Source organism: Pristis pectinata, chromosome 29 (genome assembly GCF_009764475.1).
Source record: "Pristis pectinata isolate sPriPec2 chromosome 29, sPriPec2.1.pri, whole genome shotgun sequence".
NCBI classification, from domain to species: Eukaryota; Metazoa; Chordata; class Chondrichthyes; order Rhinopristiformes; family Pristidae; genus Pristis; species Pristis pectinata.
This window is the reverse complement of record NC_067433.1, coordinates 15,853,845-15,870,450: the sequence shown is the minus strand read 5'-3', so window position 1 is coordinate 15,870,450 and position 16,606 is coordinate 15,853,845. Positions and strand designations below refer to the sequence as shown.

At 43.0% G+C, this 16,606-nt stretch overlaps 1 protein-coding gene across 3 annotated transcripts in view; it reads right to left on the bottom strand.

Moving 5' to 3' along the window:
• The window catches only part of LOC127584425 (phosphatidylethanolamine-binding protein 4), a 354,441-nt gene that overhangs the window by 98,523 nt on the left and 239,312 nt on the right, over positions 1-16,606 (bottom strand). For 2 of the 3 annotated variants that reach the window (XM_052041227.1, XM_052041228.1), the window contains exon 6: positions 1,445-1,561. The exons of the other annotated variant lie outside the window; for it this stretch is intronic. In XM_052041227.1, coding sequence (XP_051897187.1) covers positions 1,445-1,561 — 117 coding nt within the window. The remainder of the gene's footprint in view (positions 1-1,444; positions 1,562-16,606) is intronic. 3 annotated transcript variants of the gene reach the window in all.

Here is a 16,606-nt window from a genome sequence, read left to right as displayed (position 1 = left end):
ACCAACACTCACTAAGAAAATGTCCAAAATTTCTATCCCAGCATGTCACGAGGAACCATGGGTCTTTTAAATAAATATTTTAAACAGGCTGTGAACAGAAGGAAATCAACTGTTTGTTTCCCTCTCTGAACTCTTGGGGATGGCTGTCCACAGGACTCAGATTCATACAGAAACAGCAACCTTTTCCCACCAAACCCAGAGTCATTCCCAAAGCCTTCGGAGATATTAATTGAGAAATAGGAAAAATAATTAAAAATCCATTTAACAACCAAAAAGTCTAAAAATATTAAAACATTTTTAAAAGTGGTAACACTTTAAAGATATCTAAATAAGTTCAATTAAAAAAAATATATAAATCACCCAACACTTATCTCTCATAGCTGTCCCTCTGCAGTGAAAGTAATTCAACCATATGGAGCAGGCTGAGTGGGTAGAACCCCCAGCTTAAGTACTGAAGAATTATCACAAATTCACAATCCAGACTCCATGAAGAGTCCAACCCTGGAGTGCAGCCAGCAATACCCTTCTGAAAATCAGGCCACATACACATCTGTAGAGGTATCCTGAACTTGGTGGCACTTGTGAAGAAATGTTGGCAATTTTAATGTAGTCCTGCCAAAATTTCCAGCATATTGTAGCCCAACAAAACTTTGCAAGTAGCTGCTACATCTTTGGCTGTACATCATTCATAAAAAAAACACAATTACATCATCAAGATATCTTTAGTCAAGCTGAAATTTAAAAAGAGCAATTTTCAAATGGGTTAATGGTAAATTTACAAATGTGAGAAATTCTGTGTAAAACAGTTACATCACTTTAGTTAAGTTTGGAAAAATTCATAAAGTTATTGAGATATGACCTGGACATCAGTGTATCGGTGATAAAGATAACACCAATGGGATATTTCTATTAGCCTCAGTGGTAAGGCTGTACTTACTTCCAGGACCAATGCAATCTACAAATGAATAAAGTCAAACTAGGACCATATAAAATAGTGTTATTTTCTCAAGAGCTGTACCTCCCCATTAGGTAAATGGGATGCTGAACAATTACTTGGTCTGGTGTATAAAACTCATCTTTAGTTTCCCCTTTTTATTCAGTTCTAGCAAATATTATTGTTCCAAAAGCTTCCCGAGGCAATAGCACTGCCTCATTCAAATTTGCCCACCTCCACAGAAGTTTTTGCTGCATTTGGCAATATCAATTTAATGCAAATGCATCACAAGGGCTTAGATTCAGCTTTGCAACTGGAGGCTTTGCTGCAGTTAAGTGCCCCACTATTTCAAAATCCAGTCAGAATCAGTAAAAATTTCTGTGTGCGTCTCCACAGTGTCGAGGAGTTCTCCAAACACTGTACACATCCACATTTTTAACAACTGCAGAAGACTCTGTCACCGCTAGATAAAACAAAATGTTGCTCCTCACCTTTTTTTAATAGACTTACCAAAGGATTTTGTTTCATGTTCGTTCAGTGCAATGACTGCATCATCTGGCTGCTCATAAAGGAAGAACTGGTAACGGTGGTACCCTGTGCCAGATGGAGGGGTGGGTGGCCTATACTCTGTGATACAATGAAACAAAATTAAAGTAATAAAAACCAACATTAAGGGTTCCTTCACTGAGAAAGCAATTGTACAACTTATTTTGTAAATTAGATATATTTATCAAGCACAGCCATTTCCTCAAATGTGTATTACATTTATTCTGCTCTCTATTGTAATCAGCATAAAAGACGTCAATTGGTGCAGAATTTGTAAATATCTTGATATGATAACAATACTCATTGTTCATATAAACAATACAAAGCTGTATTTGAATGATGTGGGAGAATGCTGAGCATTTACCTTGAGGACCAGAACACAACACTAATATGATGGAAATTGAAAATCTTTCTATAAAATCTATAAGCATTCCAAATGATTATTAATTCAAATAATCATGTTATACTAAAACCTGCCTTATAATATATAAGGACAGTAATGCTACTCCATTGAATCTCTTCATTTGATATTTATGAGAAGATCTATTCCAAAGTAACACTGTAAGCCATTTTGTTGGCATTCACATTAATGCATTAACTCAACAACACATTTGTTGCAACTAAATTTTATTCTTTGAAATAATTCTGCATCTTACTTTTAGAAATATCTGTATGTTAGTTTACTGTAGAAATTGCAATACAAGAAGGCCATTCAACAAAACGAGTCCTGGCTGCTGACACCATTTACCATTCATCTGAGCCAACAGTTCTACTCATATTATCTCACTAAAGTGAGAGTCATACATCAGAGAAATAGGTCGTTCAGACCACCATGTCCATGCCAGCCATCAGTATACATCTTTACTAACCTTAAATACTAGTGCATGCTCAGTAGTCTTCTATGCCTTGGCAATTCAAGTGCTTATCCAGGTATATATTACATATTGTGAGAGTACCTGTCTTCAACACCTTCTTAGGCAGTGTTCCAGATTCCAACTACCTTCTGGGATAAAAAAACATCCTCAGATCCCCCTAACCCTCTTACTCCTCACCTTAGGCTCTCTGGTATTAGACACCTCAGCCATGGGGAAAAGTTTCTTACTATCTACACTATCTATGTTTCTTATAATTTTGCTTATCTCTATGAGGTTCACCATCAGCTTGCTCTGCTCCAAGGAAAACAAATCCAGTCCATCTAGTCTCTCCTCTTAATTGAAGCACTGCATGCCAGGCAAAATCCTGGTAAATCTCCTCTGCACCTTCTCCAGCGCAATCACATCGTTCCTACAGTGTGGTGACCAGAACTGCATAGAATACTGTAAGTGTGGCCTGAGCAATATTTTATAAAGTTGTATCAAGATCTCCAACCTCTTAAATTCGATGCCCTGGCTAATGAAGGCAAGCATCCTGTGTGTCTTCATCGCCAGAGCTTCCACCTTTAAGGGATCTGTGGACTTTTACACCAAGGTTCTTCTGTTCCTCGATACTCCCTAGAGCCCAATCATTCATGGCACAAGTCCTACCCTTATTAGACCTCCCAAAATGCATCATCTTGCACTTATTAGGATTAAATTCTATCTGCCATTGTTCCACCCAATACCAGCTGGTTAATACAGCGTCGTAACCTAAGCTTATCCTCCTCATTGTCAAAAACACCACGCATTTTCATGTCATCTGTAAACTTACTAATCATACCCTCTGCATTCATACCCAAATCACTAATGTAAATGACAAACAGTATGGGTCCCATCACAGATCCCTGTGGTACACCAGTTCTGGGCTTCACATCACAAAAGCACCATCACTCCCTGTCTCCTATTACCCAGCCAATTTTGGATCCAATTTGCTAACTTGTCTTGGATCCCATGGGTTCCAACCTTTTGGACCAACCTTCTATGTGAGGCCTTACTGAAGTCCATGTAGACTCAACTGCACTGCCCTTATATTTTCCTACTTCTTCAAAAAACTCAATCAAATTAGTGAGACAAGATCTATCACCAACAAAGCCCTGCTGACTGTCCCTGATCAACCACTGCCTTTCCAAGATTAATCCTGCCCCTCAGAAATTTTTCCAATAATTTCCCTTCTTCTGCCAACTGTTCTAAAGCTCTTTACTTTAAACTTCTTTTTTGTGGATATCATTTAGAGAAGCTTAATTATTACTGCCAGATTACTGGGAAGAGGCTGATACCCTTTGATGAATGGTTCATTTGGATCCATTGCAGCTTTTTCACCATCTGTGAAGTTGAATTCAGAGGCGTGTTGGAAAATTCATTTTGATGGATGTAGCCACGTCAGCACTCAATATCAGCCAGAACTGAATAGGTTACTTGATCGACAAGTCAGCTGTTGAAACCAATAGCTATCCTTTTCATTACTAATGCCAGGATCCACAAAGTGCAGTGCAGCAAGATTGCAGCATTTTTCTGCTGTTTGATCTCTGTCCCTGCAGACAAAAACACTAAATATTGCAGGAACTTCCAACACTGCTCCAACTTAAATATTAACCATCAGTTTTAGTTCTGCACCAAAGTTTTTAAAATTCCTAACTTAGATTATTATGGGAGCATCAATGTTACTGGAACTGCAGTGGTTCAAGGAGACCCACTCCACCTACGCTGAGCAACTAGGAACAGGCAACAACTGAACATCTGTCAGTACTTTCCACTTCCTGAAAAAAAAGAGGTTGAGAAGTCAAGGTGGATGCTAACCTTTTCAAAGGCCTTTGCTAGCAGTAATAATTTAGTGACGAGCAAGTGCAAGGTGACCAAATCACAATGGGAAAGAACTGAACAGCAAATAATTTCTGAACTCTTTGCAAAGCAACACTGGTAGGTATTGGGAACGGATTGGGTGTTTGCCCAGGCAGTACAACATGCATTGTATTAGAATGAATGGTCTGTTATTTCTCTTCTAAGTTGTTTAACCGCAGTGCTATTTATTTCACCATAATTTTTCCCATGTTTTTGTTCCATAGGTGAAGAGCACCTTGCTGTAATTTCAAACATATTTATTCATTTACCTACACCGTAGCAGATCAGAATGTCTATTTTGTTTTTGATGAAGCAGTTTTACAACAATACCAGTTCCTCCTTAAAGTCATTTCATTAGAGTTAAATATCCAACATGTTTACAAAGGATCCCATGATTTGGATACAGTAAAACTCTACTAATCTGGCACACTCAGGACTTTGATGGTGCCTGATTAGCAGATTTTCTGGACCATTCATTCTCCAACACACTTTAAATGGAATTTTTTTCAAGATATTACACAGTAGAATAGTACATGTTCTGGTGAACCCAGTAACTTTGAAAGGTGAGTGAAAAGTAAGGGCCTGGTAAGTGGCAAGATAGTGTGGGAAGCAGAACTGGCGAATTACAAAAGAGTGCAGGAAATAACAGGAGCTGGGGTCCCGGTGAGTTAAAGGGAGCACAGGGACAGGGGCCCCAGTGGGTCAAATAGAGGATGGGAACCAGATCCCCAGTGTGTTAGAGGGACGATGGGAAATATTTCCATTTCCCTGTATGTTAGAGGGAGGACAGTAAACTGAGCTCCAGTCTGTAGGAACTGGGACCCCGGTGTGTTAGAGGGAGCATGGGAACTGGGGCCCGGGTGTGTTAGAGGAAATGTGGGAACTGGGGCCCTGGTATGTTAAAGGGAGCATGGGAACTGGGGCCCAGTGTGTTAGAGGGAATGTGGGAACTGGGCCCCGGTGTGTTAGAGGGAATGTGGGAACTGGGGCCCTGGTGTGTTAAAGGGAATGTGGGAACTGGGCCCCGGTGTGTTAGAGGGAATGTGGGAACTGGGGCCCTGGTGTGTTAGAGGGAATGTGGGAACTGGGGCCCGGTGTGTTAAAGGGAATGTGGGAACTGGGGCCCTGGTGTGTTAAAGGGAGCATGGGAACTGGGGCCCAGTGTGTTAGAGGGAATGTGGGAACTGGGGCCCTGGTGTGTTAAAGGGAGCATGGGAACTGGGGCCCCGGTGTGTTAGAGGGAATGTGGGAACTGGGGCCCAGTGTGTTAGAGGGAATGTGGGAACTGGGCCCCGGTGTGTTAGAGGGAATGTGGGAACTGGGGCCCCGGTGTGTTAGAGGGAATGTGGGAACTGGGCCCTGGTGCGTTAGAGGGAATGTGGGAACTGGGGCCCGGTGTGTTAAAGGGAATGTGGGAACTGGGGCCCCGGTGTGTTAAAGGGAATGTGGGAACTGGGCCCCGGTGCGTTAGAGGGAATGTGGGAACTGGGGCCCAGTGTGTTAGAGGGAATGTGGGAACTGGGCCCCGGTGTGTTAGAGGGAATGTGGGAACTGGGGCCCCGGTGTGTTAGAGGGAATGTGGGAACTGGGGCCCAGTGTGTTAGAGGGAATGTGGGAACTGGGGCCCAGTGTGTTAGAGGGAATGTGGGAACTGGGCCCCGGTGTGTTAGAGGGAATGTGGGAACTGGGGCCCAGTGTGTTAGAGGGAATGTGGGAACTGGGGCCCAGTGTGTTAGAGGGAATGTGGGAACTGGGGCCCTGGTGCGTTAGAGGGAATGTGGGAACTGGGCCCCGGTGTGTTAGAGGGAATGTGGGAACTGGGGCCCTGGTGTGTTAGAGGGAATGTGGGAACTGGGGCCCCGGTGTGTTAGAGGGAATGTGGGAACTGGGCCCCGGTGTGTTAGAGGGAATGTGGGAACTGGGGCCCGGTGTGTTAGAGGGAATGTGGGAACTGGGGCCCGGTGTGTTGGAGGGAATGTGGGAACTGGGGCTCCAGTGTGTAAGAGGGAGCACAGAAACCATGGCCCAGTAAGCCAGATGTTGAACCATTCAGATATCCAAAGAGTCAAACAGCAGATTATTGGAGATTTACTGTATACTGCAATAGCATCATTGGAAAGGATCTTTCCAGGCAATTAAGCTGTTAATGCTCTATCAAAGCCAATGAACCATTATACACATATCGAAGATATTGACAGGAACAATAAGTTACTGCTTCCACTATTGGCACACTAAACATTCACATAATATTTCTCAGTTCACCTTTTTAACAGATATATTAGGCTCATTAGTTTAAAAAAAGTTAATTCCTTTTGGAAAGTAACAAAGGAATGTCAAATTTAATAAGTGTTCATTATTTAATTCAAAACAACCATATTTCTCACACATATTGGATTGGTTTCATAAATTAATTATTCCAGATGCCTTGAATGATATATCAACATTTGCAACATGATGGTGATTGATGCACTTGGTGGCCCATACATTCTACCATGCAGCTCTTGGATCTTAAGAACTATGCAGATTGCACAAAGACATTTGTAAACTATGAAAGCAGACAGTTAGCATGTACTTCACTTCACAAAAACTAGCTATGGACAGCTTGTGAGCATAATAAAACTAGTAAAAGAGCATTTAGAGTGCATGTGAGTATTACTAATCTCTTACAATACTCAGCGGAGGCTCCCTGTGAAGTTATGTTATAGATATGTAATTATGACAATGTGGACATGCACAAGAAAGCAGGTTTCAATATCAGGTGCTATTTGAAGGGATAACCACATTCGTGTTGTTCAGGAGTCATGTGGAGCAAAGCTTGTTTCAGTCCAAGGTCAGAAGCATGCAGGTAGGAGTCATGTGGCAAGTTTTATAGAGTCACAAGAGACTTTAGATGCTGGAATCTGGACCAACAAACAAGATGCTGGAGGAACTCAGCAGGTCAGGCAGCATCTGTGGAGGGAAATGGACAGTCTCGCCTTATTCTTTTAGTCCAGATGAAGAGTCTTGACACAAAACGTCGTTGTCCATTTCCCTCCACAAGTTTTATAGAGTCTTGAGTTCGTATATCTTTCATGTCCCATTGTGATGGTTCCACTGGGACTGGAGCAAAGAAAAGGACCCAAAGACAAAAGCACATTGGCTGAGGAACTGAGGAAGAGGGGAAGAACTCCTGTCAGGACATCAGATGCAGGTATGAGACAGTGATAGGCAGGTGCGTTGGAGGAAGGGAAAGCAGATCCACCGGGGGATGGGTCAAAGGTAAGGAGGAAAAAAGGTGGAGAAAAGAGAGGTTGGTTAGGAAAGGGAAGAAAAGAAGACGCATGGTTGGGTGGTGTGTGTGTGTGTGTGTGTGTGTGTGTGTGTGTGTGTGTGTGTGTGTGTGTGTGTGTGTGTGTGTGTGTGTGTGTGGGGTGTGGTGGGGTGGGGGGTGGAGGTTGAGAGGATTACTTAAAGTGGGAGGATCCAATGTTCATGCCGTTAGGCTGCAAGGCTCCAAGATGGAAAATGAGGTTCTGTTCCTCCGGTTTGCGCTTGGAATTCTCCTGGCAGTGGAGAAGTCACTATCTCTTACCTGCGTCTACCTGTCATCACCTTGTGCCCAGCCCGCCTCTCCCCTCTTTTGTCCACCTATCACTGCTCTGCTTTTCCCTCCTATATATTGGGCTTCCCCTTTTCCCATCTTCAGTCCTGAAGAAGGGTCTTGACCCAAAACATTGACCGCCTGCTTTTCTCCACGGATGCTGCCTGGCCTGCTGAGTTCCTCCAGCATCATCGTGTTTTTCACCTAGATATTCCAACATCTGTAGTCCTTTGTTTCTCTCTCTCTCTTTCCCCAACAATGTATACCTGCTTGAGTGGGGGATGGCCACTGGAGATCATTGCACTACGTGACCATGCCTATGACTTTTCCTGGTGGTCAGTCACCGCTTTTCCACCTATGCAGCCATTGCTTGCATTGTGATGAGCTCGTTGAATGTGTTATCCACAATGTCCTCAGCATCGTGAACGCTACATAGTGATTTCACCCTCAGCTCCCGCCGTGCAATACAAGAAAGTGCTGTCTCTCTCCAGTCACACTGAGAGAAATATTATCCAAACAACCTTGCTCTCCACTGTCTCATATGTTCCCTCACTTCTCTCTACCCCTGCCCATCTCTGCATCTTAAAACACACATTTTTTCTCTCACTTTTCTAATTTTGATGAGCTGAAACATTAACTGTTTTATTCCCCATGATGAGTTTGTGGCATTTTTTACATTTTGTTTCAGATTTCCAGCATCTCCGTTTTGTTTGCTGTGGTGTGTTTTCCCAGCACTGCTTGTGCTTCACCCTGGTATCTCAAGTAAACCTGCTGCAATGTTTTCTCTCCTTTCTATGATCTCTTCTCTGCAAGATCCTAGCACCCTGCAATATCTCTCCTGTCCGTCCAAATCCTCTTGAATGTTAGGGTCTGCCCCCAGCTGCTACTTTATCACCAGAAGCCTCTTGCCACACCTCCCATCTCTCGCAATCAATCTGGCTGGGAGGCATGTGAGAAACAGAGTAACTTGACTGGAAATGTTTTATGCCATTAAATTCACAGTATTTCTAAGTTGCACACAGAGTGATCAACCTATGAATAGAATTCCAAATACATTATTAGAGGCAAAAGTCTTTGTGTCGATTTGTAAAGCACTGGATTGGGCTAGTGAGTAGAATTAGAGTGGATGAATTATGATAGACCAAATGGCCTTCCTCATCCATAATCATTTTGTGATCCCGCAAAGAAACTACCAGTTCTAACTACCCAAGTACTGCACAGCAACATCACATTTGCTTGCTTTCCGTTGAAGTGATCATTGTTTAACGCAGAATTTCATTGTCAGCAGGCAGCAAATGCATTTTACAGAAACATGCTCACTGTGAGAAAAATGACTGCAATTTCCATGCAACATCAGTTTTCATCCCACAGTTCATTAAATTCCACCTTGTATTAAAATGGTCAGCTATATAAACTCAACAGCTTTAGAGAACCAGATAATGTTCTGAAGTAAATCAAAGTACTGTATTCCCTCTGGATAAGTTTATTTAACAATGTTTCGAGTAACTTATTCCAAGTATGCAATCAGAAATATTGACATAAAACCAATGAACATATTCAGATAATAGTACTGCAAACGGGGATATTCAATAACAGCACCATGGCCAGACAATGTAGGATTGATCTCTCATTCTGCACTGCTTCTATTCTGAGCCATGCCACAAAGGAAGGACAGAGAGTTGTTACTCATTGTGTGAATGCGACAGAAAGAGTTAATCTGCATCTACACTGAATACAATAGCATACAGAAAAAGTATTAGTTTTGATTGCTAGACAAGTTATTGCTCGCATTTTATGCAATTTCATTTCAGTATTTTAACTATAATTCATTGTAAGCTTGGTGCAGTATCTCTGCCAACTATTTGTATTTTTCAAGCACATAAGAATATCAGTATTTCATCAGGGTGCTCTTACTTTGCTCACATAGTAATTTGCATGTCAAATGGACCATTTAATATGCCATGCCACAAACACAAAGCACATTCCCATCACAAAGCACTTGAATGCTTGATGCTTGCAAACCTGCATAAAAAAGCTGCAACAGAAACGTCTACCCATTTCCCCTTTACGTTCAATGGCAATCCCAGCATAAAATCCCCACTGTCAAACGCTGGGTGATTCAGCTGATTTAGAAACACAACTAGACCAGACCCAAAGTTCCGTGGCTACCAAAATATCTCTGGGGTAGAGGTGCCTTACTCCTCACTGCCAAAGGTCTACCATTTATGAGGCATGTTAGGAGGGATAGAGTGATTGATCTTGCCAGGATATTGGAGCTCTAATATCACCCAGAAAGTTTGACATGGTCTGGTACAAAGCAGTCACATTGTTTGATAACATATCTACTTCCACGAACACTCCCATTCTCTATCCATGGCACACCAAGGCTGCCAACTGTACACCAGTGACAAAATGCACCAAATGCCTGACTACCATGAAAAAGGATAATTCATAGTTGGGAACAGTATCACCACTTGTAGTTTGGTGCCAAAACATAAATCGTCCTGACTTGGAAATACATGTGCACTGCCGGGTGAAAATCCTGCAAATCCCTACCTAACTACACAAGTACTGCAGCAGGTCAAGGCAGGAGTAACCATCATCTTCTCATAATCGTTAAAAGCTGACCTGACAATGACGCCCATATCCCATGAGTAAATGAAAAAACTGCAATACATCAATCCCATGTTATCTTCCTTCTGTTACTGATCATTGCAATGTCCATGCGATGACAAATCTTTAAAAGCAATGATGTACCAAATCATTCTTCAAAATCATGTTCATATATCCAATCAAGACCAAACCATACAATCAATGGCCAATCATCCTTGTCCACATGTTGTACTGATCTTCTGCCCACCTCTGTTTCACCTGCTATCTGTAGCTTGGGATCAGTAAAGGTCAGCTTCAGGAAGCACCACATCACAATAAGCAGCAGCAATCTCAGCCCATCGGTTAGTTGGCAGAGGGGCAATAATGAGATTCTGTATGCTGTCATCAGTGTGAAGATAGCTGATTTACTCTTCAATTTCTCCAGAGGTAAACATCTGTTATCTGAGGAATGTGTTAGGGAAAAAAATAGCTGCAGTGCCTTGACACCCTCAAAACCTATTTAAATAATGGTATCCAGAGCTAAAATAGCAAATCTGAGCTTTCAAGTCCAATGTTTGATCTGCAGCGCTTTAACAGAAGATGAATTTTATTGCTGCTACATTGCAAGCTCGGACCTTGAACATCAGACACCATGTGATGATTCAGTACTGAAGTGGAACTAGCCATCATTTTCATCAAAAGGTTGGGCTTTGGGCTCCACTCAAAGCTTCTGGCACAGTTGTAACTGGTCCACAGATTGATTCTGCTGGTTGACTTCAACATCAGGATGGGAGGACATGCGAACTCTGGCAGGGCATAATTGGTAAGGAAGGCCATCTCGAATGGGGACGTTCTCCTGACATGCTTGGAGCACAACAGCATGACAAACACTGTATTCCATCAGAGGGGCAAGCACAAGACCTCACTACAATGCTCTCATCCAAGCACTGACGCATGTTAGATATCATTGTCTGAGTGAGGGTGTCTAAAGGTGTCCGTTTCACCCATGCCATCACAGGCATCGATAACTGCTGGACTGACCACTGCCTTATCCACTTCCTTAATTTCAACACGGTCCCAAAATATCAACATCAACAAGTGTTACTGCAAGAAACTCTCAATGATCCCACAAAGGCAGCTCTTTTTAGACAGTACCTCATAAACAATTTGTCTACAGAAGCTCCAAAGTGTCTACAGGAGCTCTAGTGTCTACTGCTCATGGACTGCTCTGAAGTCCGCTGTAATTCAAACCTGCAAAGGGATTTTTGGCTTCTTTATGAAGAAACAGAATTGTTTTGTTGAGAATTACCAGGATTCTGATTAGTCATTTGTTGTTTTGCAGCAGCAGTACAATGCAAGACATAAAACTACTATAAGTTACAAAATAAACAAATAGTGCAAAAAAGGAACAAGAAAGTAGTGTTCATGGGTTCATGAACCGTTCAGAAATCTGATGGTGGAGGGGAAGAAGCTGTCCCTAAGCCATTGAGTGTGGGTCTTCAGGTTCCTCCCCGATGGTAGTAGCGAGAAGAGGGCATGTCCTAGATGGTGAGGGTCCTTAGTGATGGATGCCACCTTCTTGAAGATGTCCTCTATGGTGGGGAGGATTGTGCCTGTGATGGAGCTGGCTGAGTCTGCAACCCTCTGCACCCTCTTCCGATCCTGTGCATTGGAGCCTCCATACCAGACTGAGATGTAGCCAGTCTGAATGCGCTCCACCATTCATCCATAGAAATTTGCAAGAGTCTTTGGTGACATACCAAATCTCCTCAAATCCCTAATGAAGTAGAGCCACTGGCATGCCTTCTTCATGATTGCATCAATGTGTTGGAACCAGGATAGATCCTCCAAGAAGTTGACGCCCAAGAACTTGAAGCTGCTCACCCTTTCCACCACTGACCCCTCAATGAGGACTAGCGTGTGTTCTCCCGACTTCCCTTTCCTGAAGTCCACAATCAGTTCCTTGGTCTTGCTGATGCTGAATGTGAGGATGTTGTTGCAACACTACTCAACGAGCTGATTTATTTCACTCCTGTACACCTCCTCATCGCCATCTGCAATTCTACCAACAACAGTGGTGCCATCAGCGAACTTTTTGATGGCATTTGAGCTGTGCTTAGCCTCATAGCCAAGAGGGTAGAGACAGTAGAGCAGTGGGCTAAGCACGCATCCTTGAGGTGCACCTGTAGCAAATGTAAAGCTTTCCTTGATTGAAAACTCCACCATTCCATGAGGAAAAAGAAACCACACCACAGGTTCCTGAAGGCAAAAGTCCAGCTGAAAACCTGTGGCCTAAAGAACAGATGGTGGATGGAGAGAGTGCAGAAGGCTCAGCCACTCACTGACAGACGTATTACGGGTGAGCTGTTCAGCAATGTCAAGGCTGTCTGTGCTCTGAACACCCGAGACCCCAACCGAGAGCCAAGAATGGAGATGAACTCAAAGGGACAGAGAAGCAGTCAACACCTTCTGGAAATCTCCTCAGCTGTGACATTGTCTTTGACGTGAGTGCTTGTGACTCAATCCCACAGCAATCTGTTTGGTCCAGTCTTGCTGGCAATCTGACTTACGAGTCATTGAAAAAGTTTTATCCTAACCAAAATTATCATGACCTTGGGAGCAGACAGCATCCCTGCTGAAGTTCTAAAATACAGCAGTGAAGAGCTTCAGTCGTAAATCCACAATCTCATCATCTGCTTCTGGGAAGAGGAGGATACAGCAGGTTACATCAGAGGTTCTATGATCATGACCATATTCCGCAGGAGACGAGTTTGACTGTAGCAACCACAGAGGGGTCTCACACACAAAATGTTGGAGGAACTCAGCAGGTCAGGCAGCATCTATGGAGAGGAATAAACAGTCGGCGTTTCAGGTCGAGACCCTTCATCCTGACTGGAAAGGAAGAGGGCAGAAGCCAGAATAAGAAGGTGGGGAGAGGGGGAGGAGCACGCACAGGCAGGTGATAGGTGAGTCCAGGTGAGGGGGGAAGGTAGGAGGGTGGGAGAGGGGGGAGATGTAAGAAGCTGAAAGGTGAGTAGAGGCAAAGGGCTGAAGAAGAAGGAATCCGGTAGGAGAGGGCAGTGGACCATGGAATAAAGGGAAGGAGGTGGGGAATAGATGAGCGGGTCATGAGGGCAGGGGAGGGGAAAGAGGAGGGTGGAGCAGGCCACAGGAATGAGGGAAGACAAAGAGGAGGGCAAAAAAAGGTGGGGAGAAGAGGGGAGGGGTTACCGGAAGTTAGAGAAATCAATGTTGAGGACGTCAGGTTGGAGACTATCAAGGCAGAAAATAAGGTGTTGCTCCTGCAACCTTCTGTCTGCCACAGCAAAAATCATCATCAGGATCCTTCTCAATCACCTCCTCCCAGTTGCCTACTGCTGTTGCCCAAATCATATTGAGGATCCTGTCCGTTTAGAAACACTGTGGACATGAACTTCATCACATAACAAGAAAAATGCAAGGAGCAGCACCAGATCATTTGACTCTATCAATTAGAAAATCCTCCTCAAATTTGGCTACCCACTAAAATTCATCTCCATTTTATGTTTTCTCCATAATGACATGCACACCATGATATTCACCAATGAGTCTACAACAGCGCCAGTATCAATGGAGACTGATATCAAATAAAGTAGAGTCATTGCCCCAATACTTTTCTAAATTCTTTTTGCTGAAATGTTTCATTTCACCTTCAATAAATTTCAACATGGGTCTTCAGAACTAATGGAAAACTGTTCAGTCCAGCTTCACTACACTCAAGAACCAAAGTCACCCAAACCTCAGATGTCAAGTTGCAGTATGTAGAAGATGCATGTGCCTGTATGCAATCAAAGCCGAGGTCAAGTCACTGTCGATGTTTTCACTAAAGGGATGGTCCTCTGTCAACCTGTCCCTGCTGAACCATGCTGCCCTTGACAATTAAGTTCACTGTAAGAAATGAAGAACATGGGCCATTTCCCATATATTGGGAAAGAAAGACATTGGGGATGAAATTAACCATCAGTGGCACAACTTTTGATTGATTGAGAAAAAGCATATTTGAAAATTGATACCTCAGACCTGGCTGAGTCAATAAAGACAACATCTACCACCACACTCTCATCAGTCTACTTGGTTACCTCCTCAAAAACTCAATCAAATTAGTGAGACAGGGTTTCCCCTGCACAAAGCCATGCTGCCTATCCCTAATCAGCCTCTGCTTTTCCAAATGTACATAAGTCCTATCACGTAGAATTTTCTCAAATAATTTTCTTACAACTGACATAAAACTCACCAGCTTATAGATACCTGGCTTATCCCTGCTGCCTTTCTCAAATATGGAAACAACATTAGCTATTCTCCAGACTACTGGTACTTCACCTGTGGCTAACAAAGATGGAAAAATCTCTATCATGGGCCCAGCTATCTCCTCTCTTGCTTCCCACAGAAACCTGGGATAGTTGTCATCCAGCTCTGGGGAATTTATCAACTCTTATGCATTCCATCACATCAAACACTTCTTCCTTCTTCATACTGACATGCTCCAGACTATCCATGTGCCCCTCCCTGAACTGACTATCTTCCTACTCCTTGGTGAATAAGATTTCTTTATTAGTCACATGTACATCGAAACACACAGTGAAATGCATCTTTTGCGTAGAGTTTTCTGGGGGCAGCCGCAAGTGTCACCACGCTTCCGGCGCCAGCATAGCATGCCCACAACTTCCTAACCTGTATGTCTTTGGAATGTGGGAGGAAACCGGAGCACCCGGAGGAAACCCACACAGTCACGAGGAGAACGTACAAACTCCTTACAGACAGCAGCAGGAACTGAACCCGGGTCACTGGTGCTGTAATAGCATTATGCTAAAAGTTACTCTGCCGTAATACAGATGAGAAGTATTCATTTCGAACCTCATTCACAACCCCTGGCTCCACACATAGATTACTCCTTTGGTCCCGAAGGGGACCCACTCTTTCCCTAGCTACCCTCTTGTCTCTTTGAATCTACTTTTCAGTGCAGTGTAGCTTGTGTGAATTGCCTGTTGAAACTGCACGTCAGGTGTTATGGTCTGAACTACAGAATCAACAAAAGAGGCAAGCTATTCCATTGAAGGATTGTATCTCCCTGTTACCTCTTCCAGAGGTTTCACTTACATGATTGAAAATTACACTTAACCTTTAGCTGGAAACACAAAATAAAGATTTCCACCTAGCATAATACAAGAATATATCATATCTTATCCATCTAATTACGTCAACTAACCATGCATACTAGTCATAAGAATGCTTTCATCTCTAATACTTCATTAGTATCTACGTCTGACTTTTCTAGAGAGCATCATTACATTTGCAAGTGCTAGGAAAAGCCCTGCACATGTGCTTTTTCTGAGTATTACTTTAGGGACAGACCCTTACAGAAAGGGAAGAAATTCATTGACTCAGATGACAACATGAAGTTAAAACTCCTTGCCCCTAATCTCTTTATACACATCAGTCAGAAAACATTTCACCCTGTACCAGTTCCATTTCATTGTTGAAGGGGAATGCCAAGATCCTTTTGACCTTTGCACACATTGAACAGAATAGTCTGCAATATGCCCATTCTTACGTGCATAGAATAAATGAAAGCTGAGGATTACACAAAGTCTATTGCAACAAGCAGTATTCTATTTTTCAGAAGCTTTCCCTCAACACCACATCTATACAACTTACTGAAGTGTTTAAGCGGGAATGATTTTGAGAAAAGATTTTAATTAACATGTATCCCAGAACATTAAGGTGAAGGGAAACTTACTAACTGCAGAGCTTTATGAGCTGTTTAACTTATGTTTAGTTTTAATGGCAATTTTCTAACTTGGTTTAATGGCCCTTTAACTAATCAATTCGTCCTGTTTAGCTCCAGCCAGATTGTGATAAGTGTCATAGAGCCATTGATTCTCTTTCAGTGGTTAATGACTGCAGGTGGCCACAATGGACAAGCAAAATCAAATCTAGACCTGGAAGATACAACTAGGGTTTGCACCATCTTGGCTTAAACTGTTTCAATCTGGGTGAGCTGGCTGGCCACATGCAAGGGCACTTTCAGAGAACCAGTGGTAAGATGAAAGATGTTGGTGTCCTGAGAGAGAACTGCACTTTCTAGTTCCACAATGTTACTGGCCTTTTCCTGAGACCAGACATCCAACAGGCTGTGTATCTGGTATAGCCCAGACTGCACCA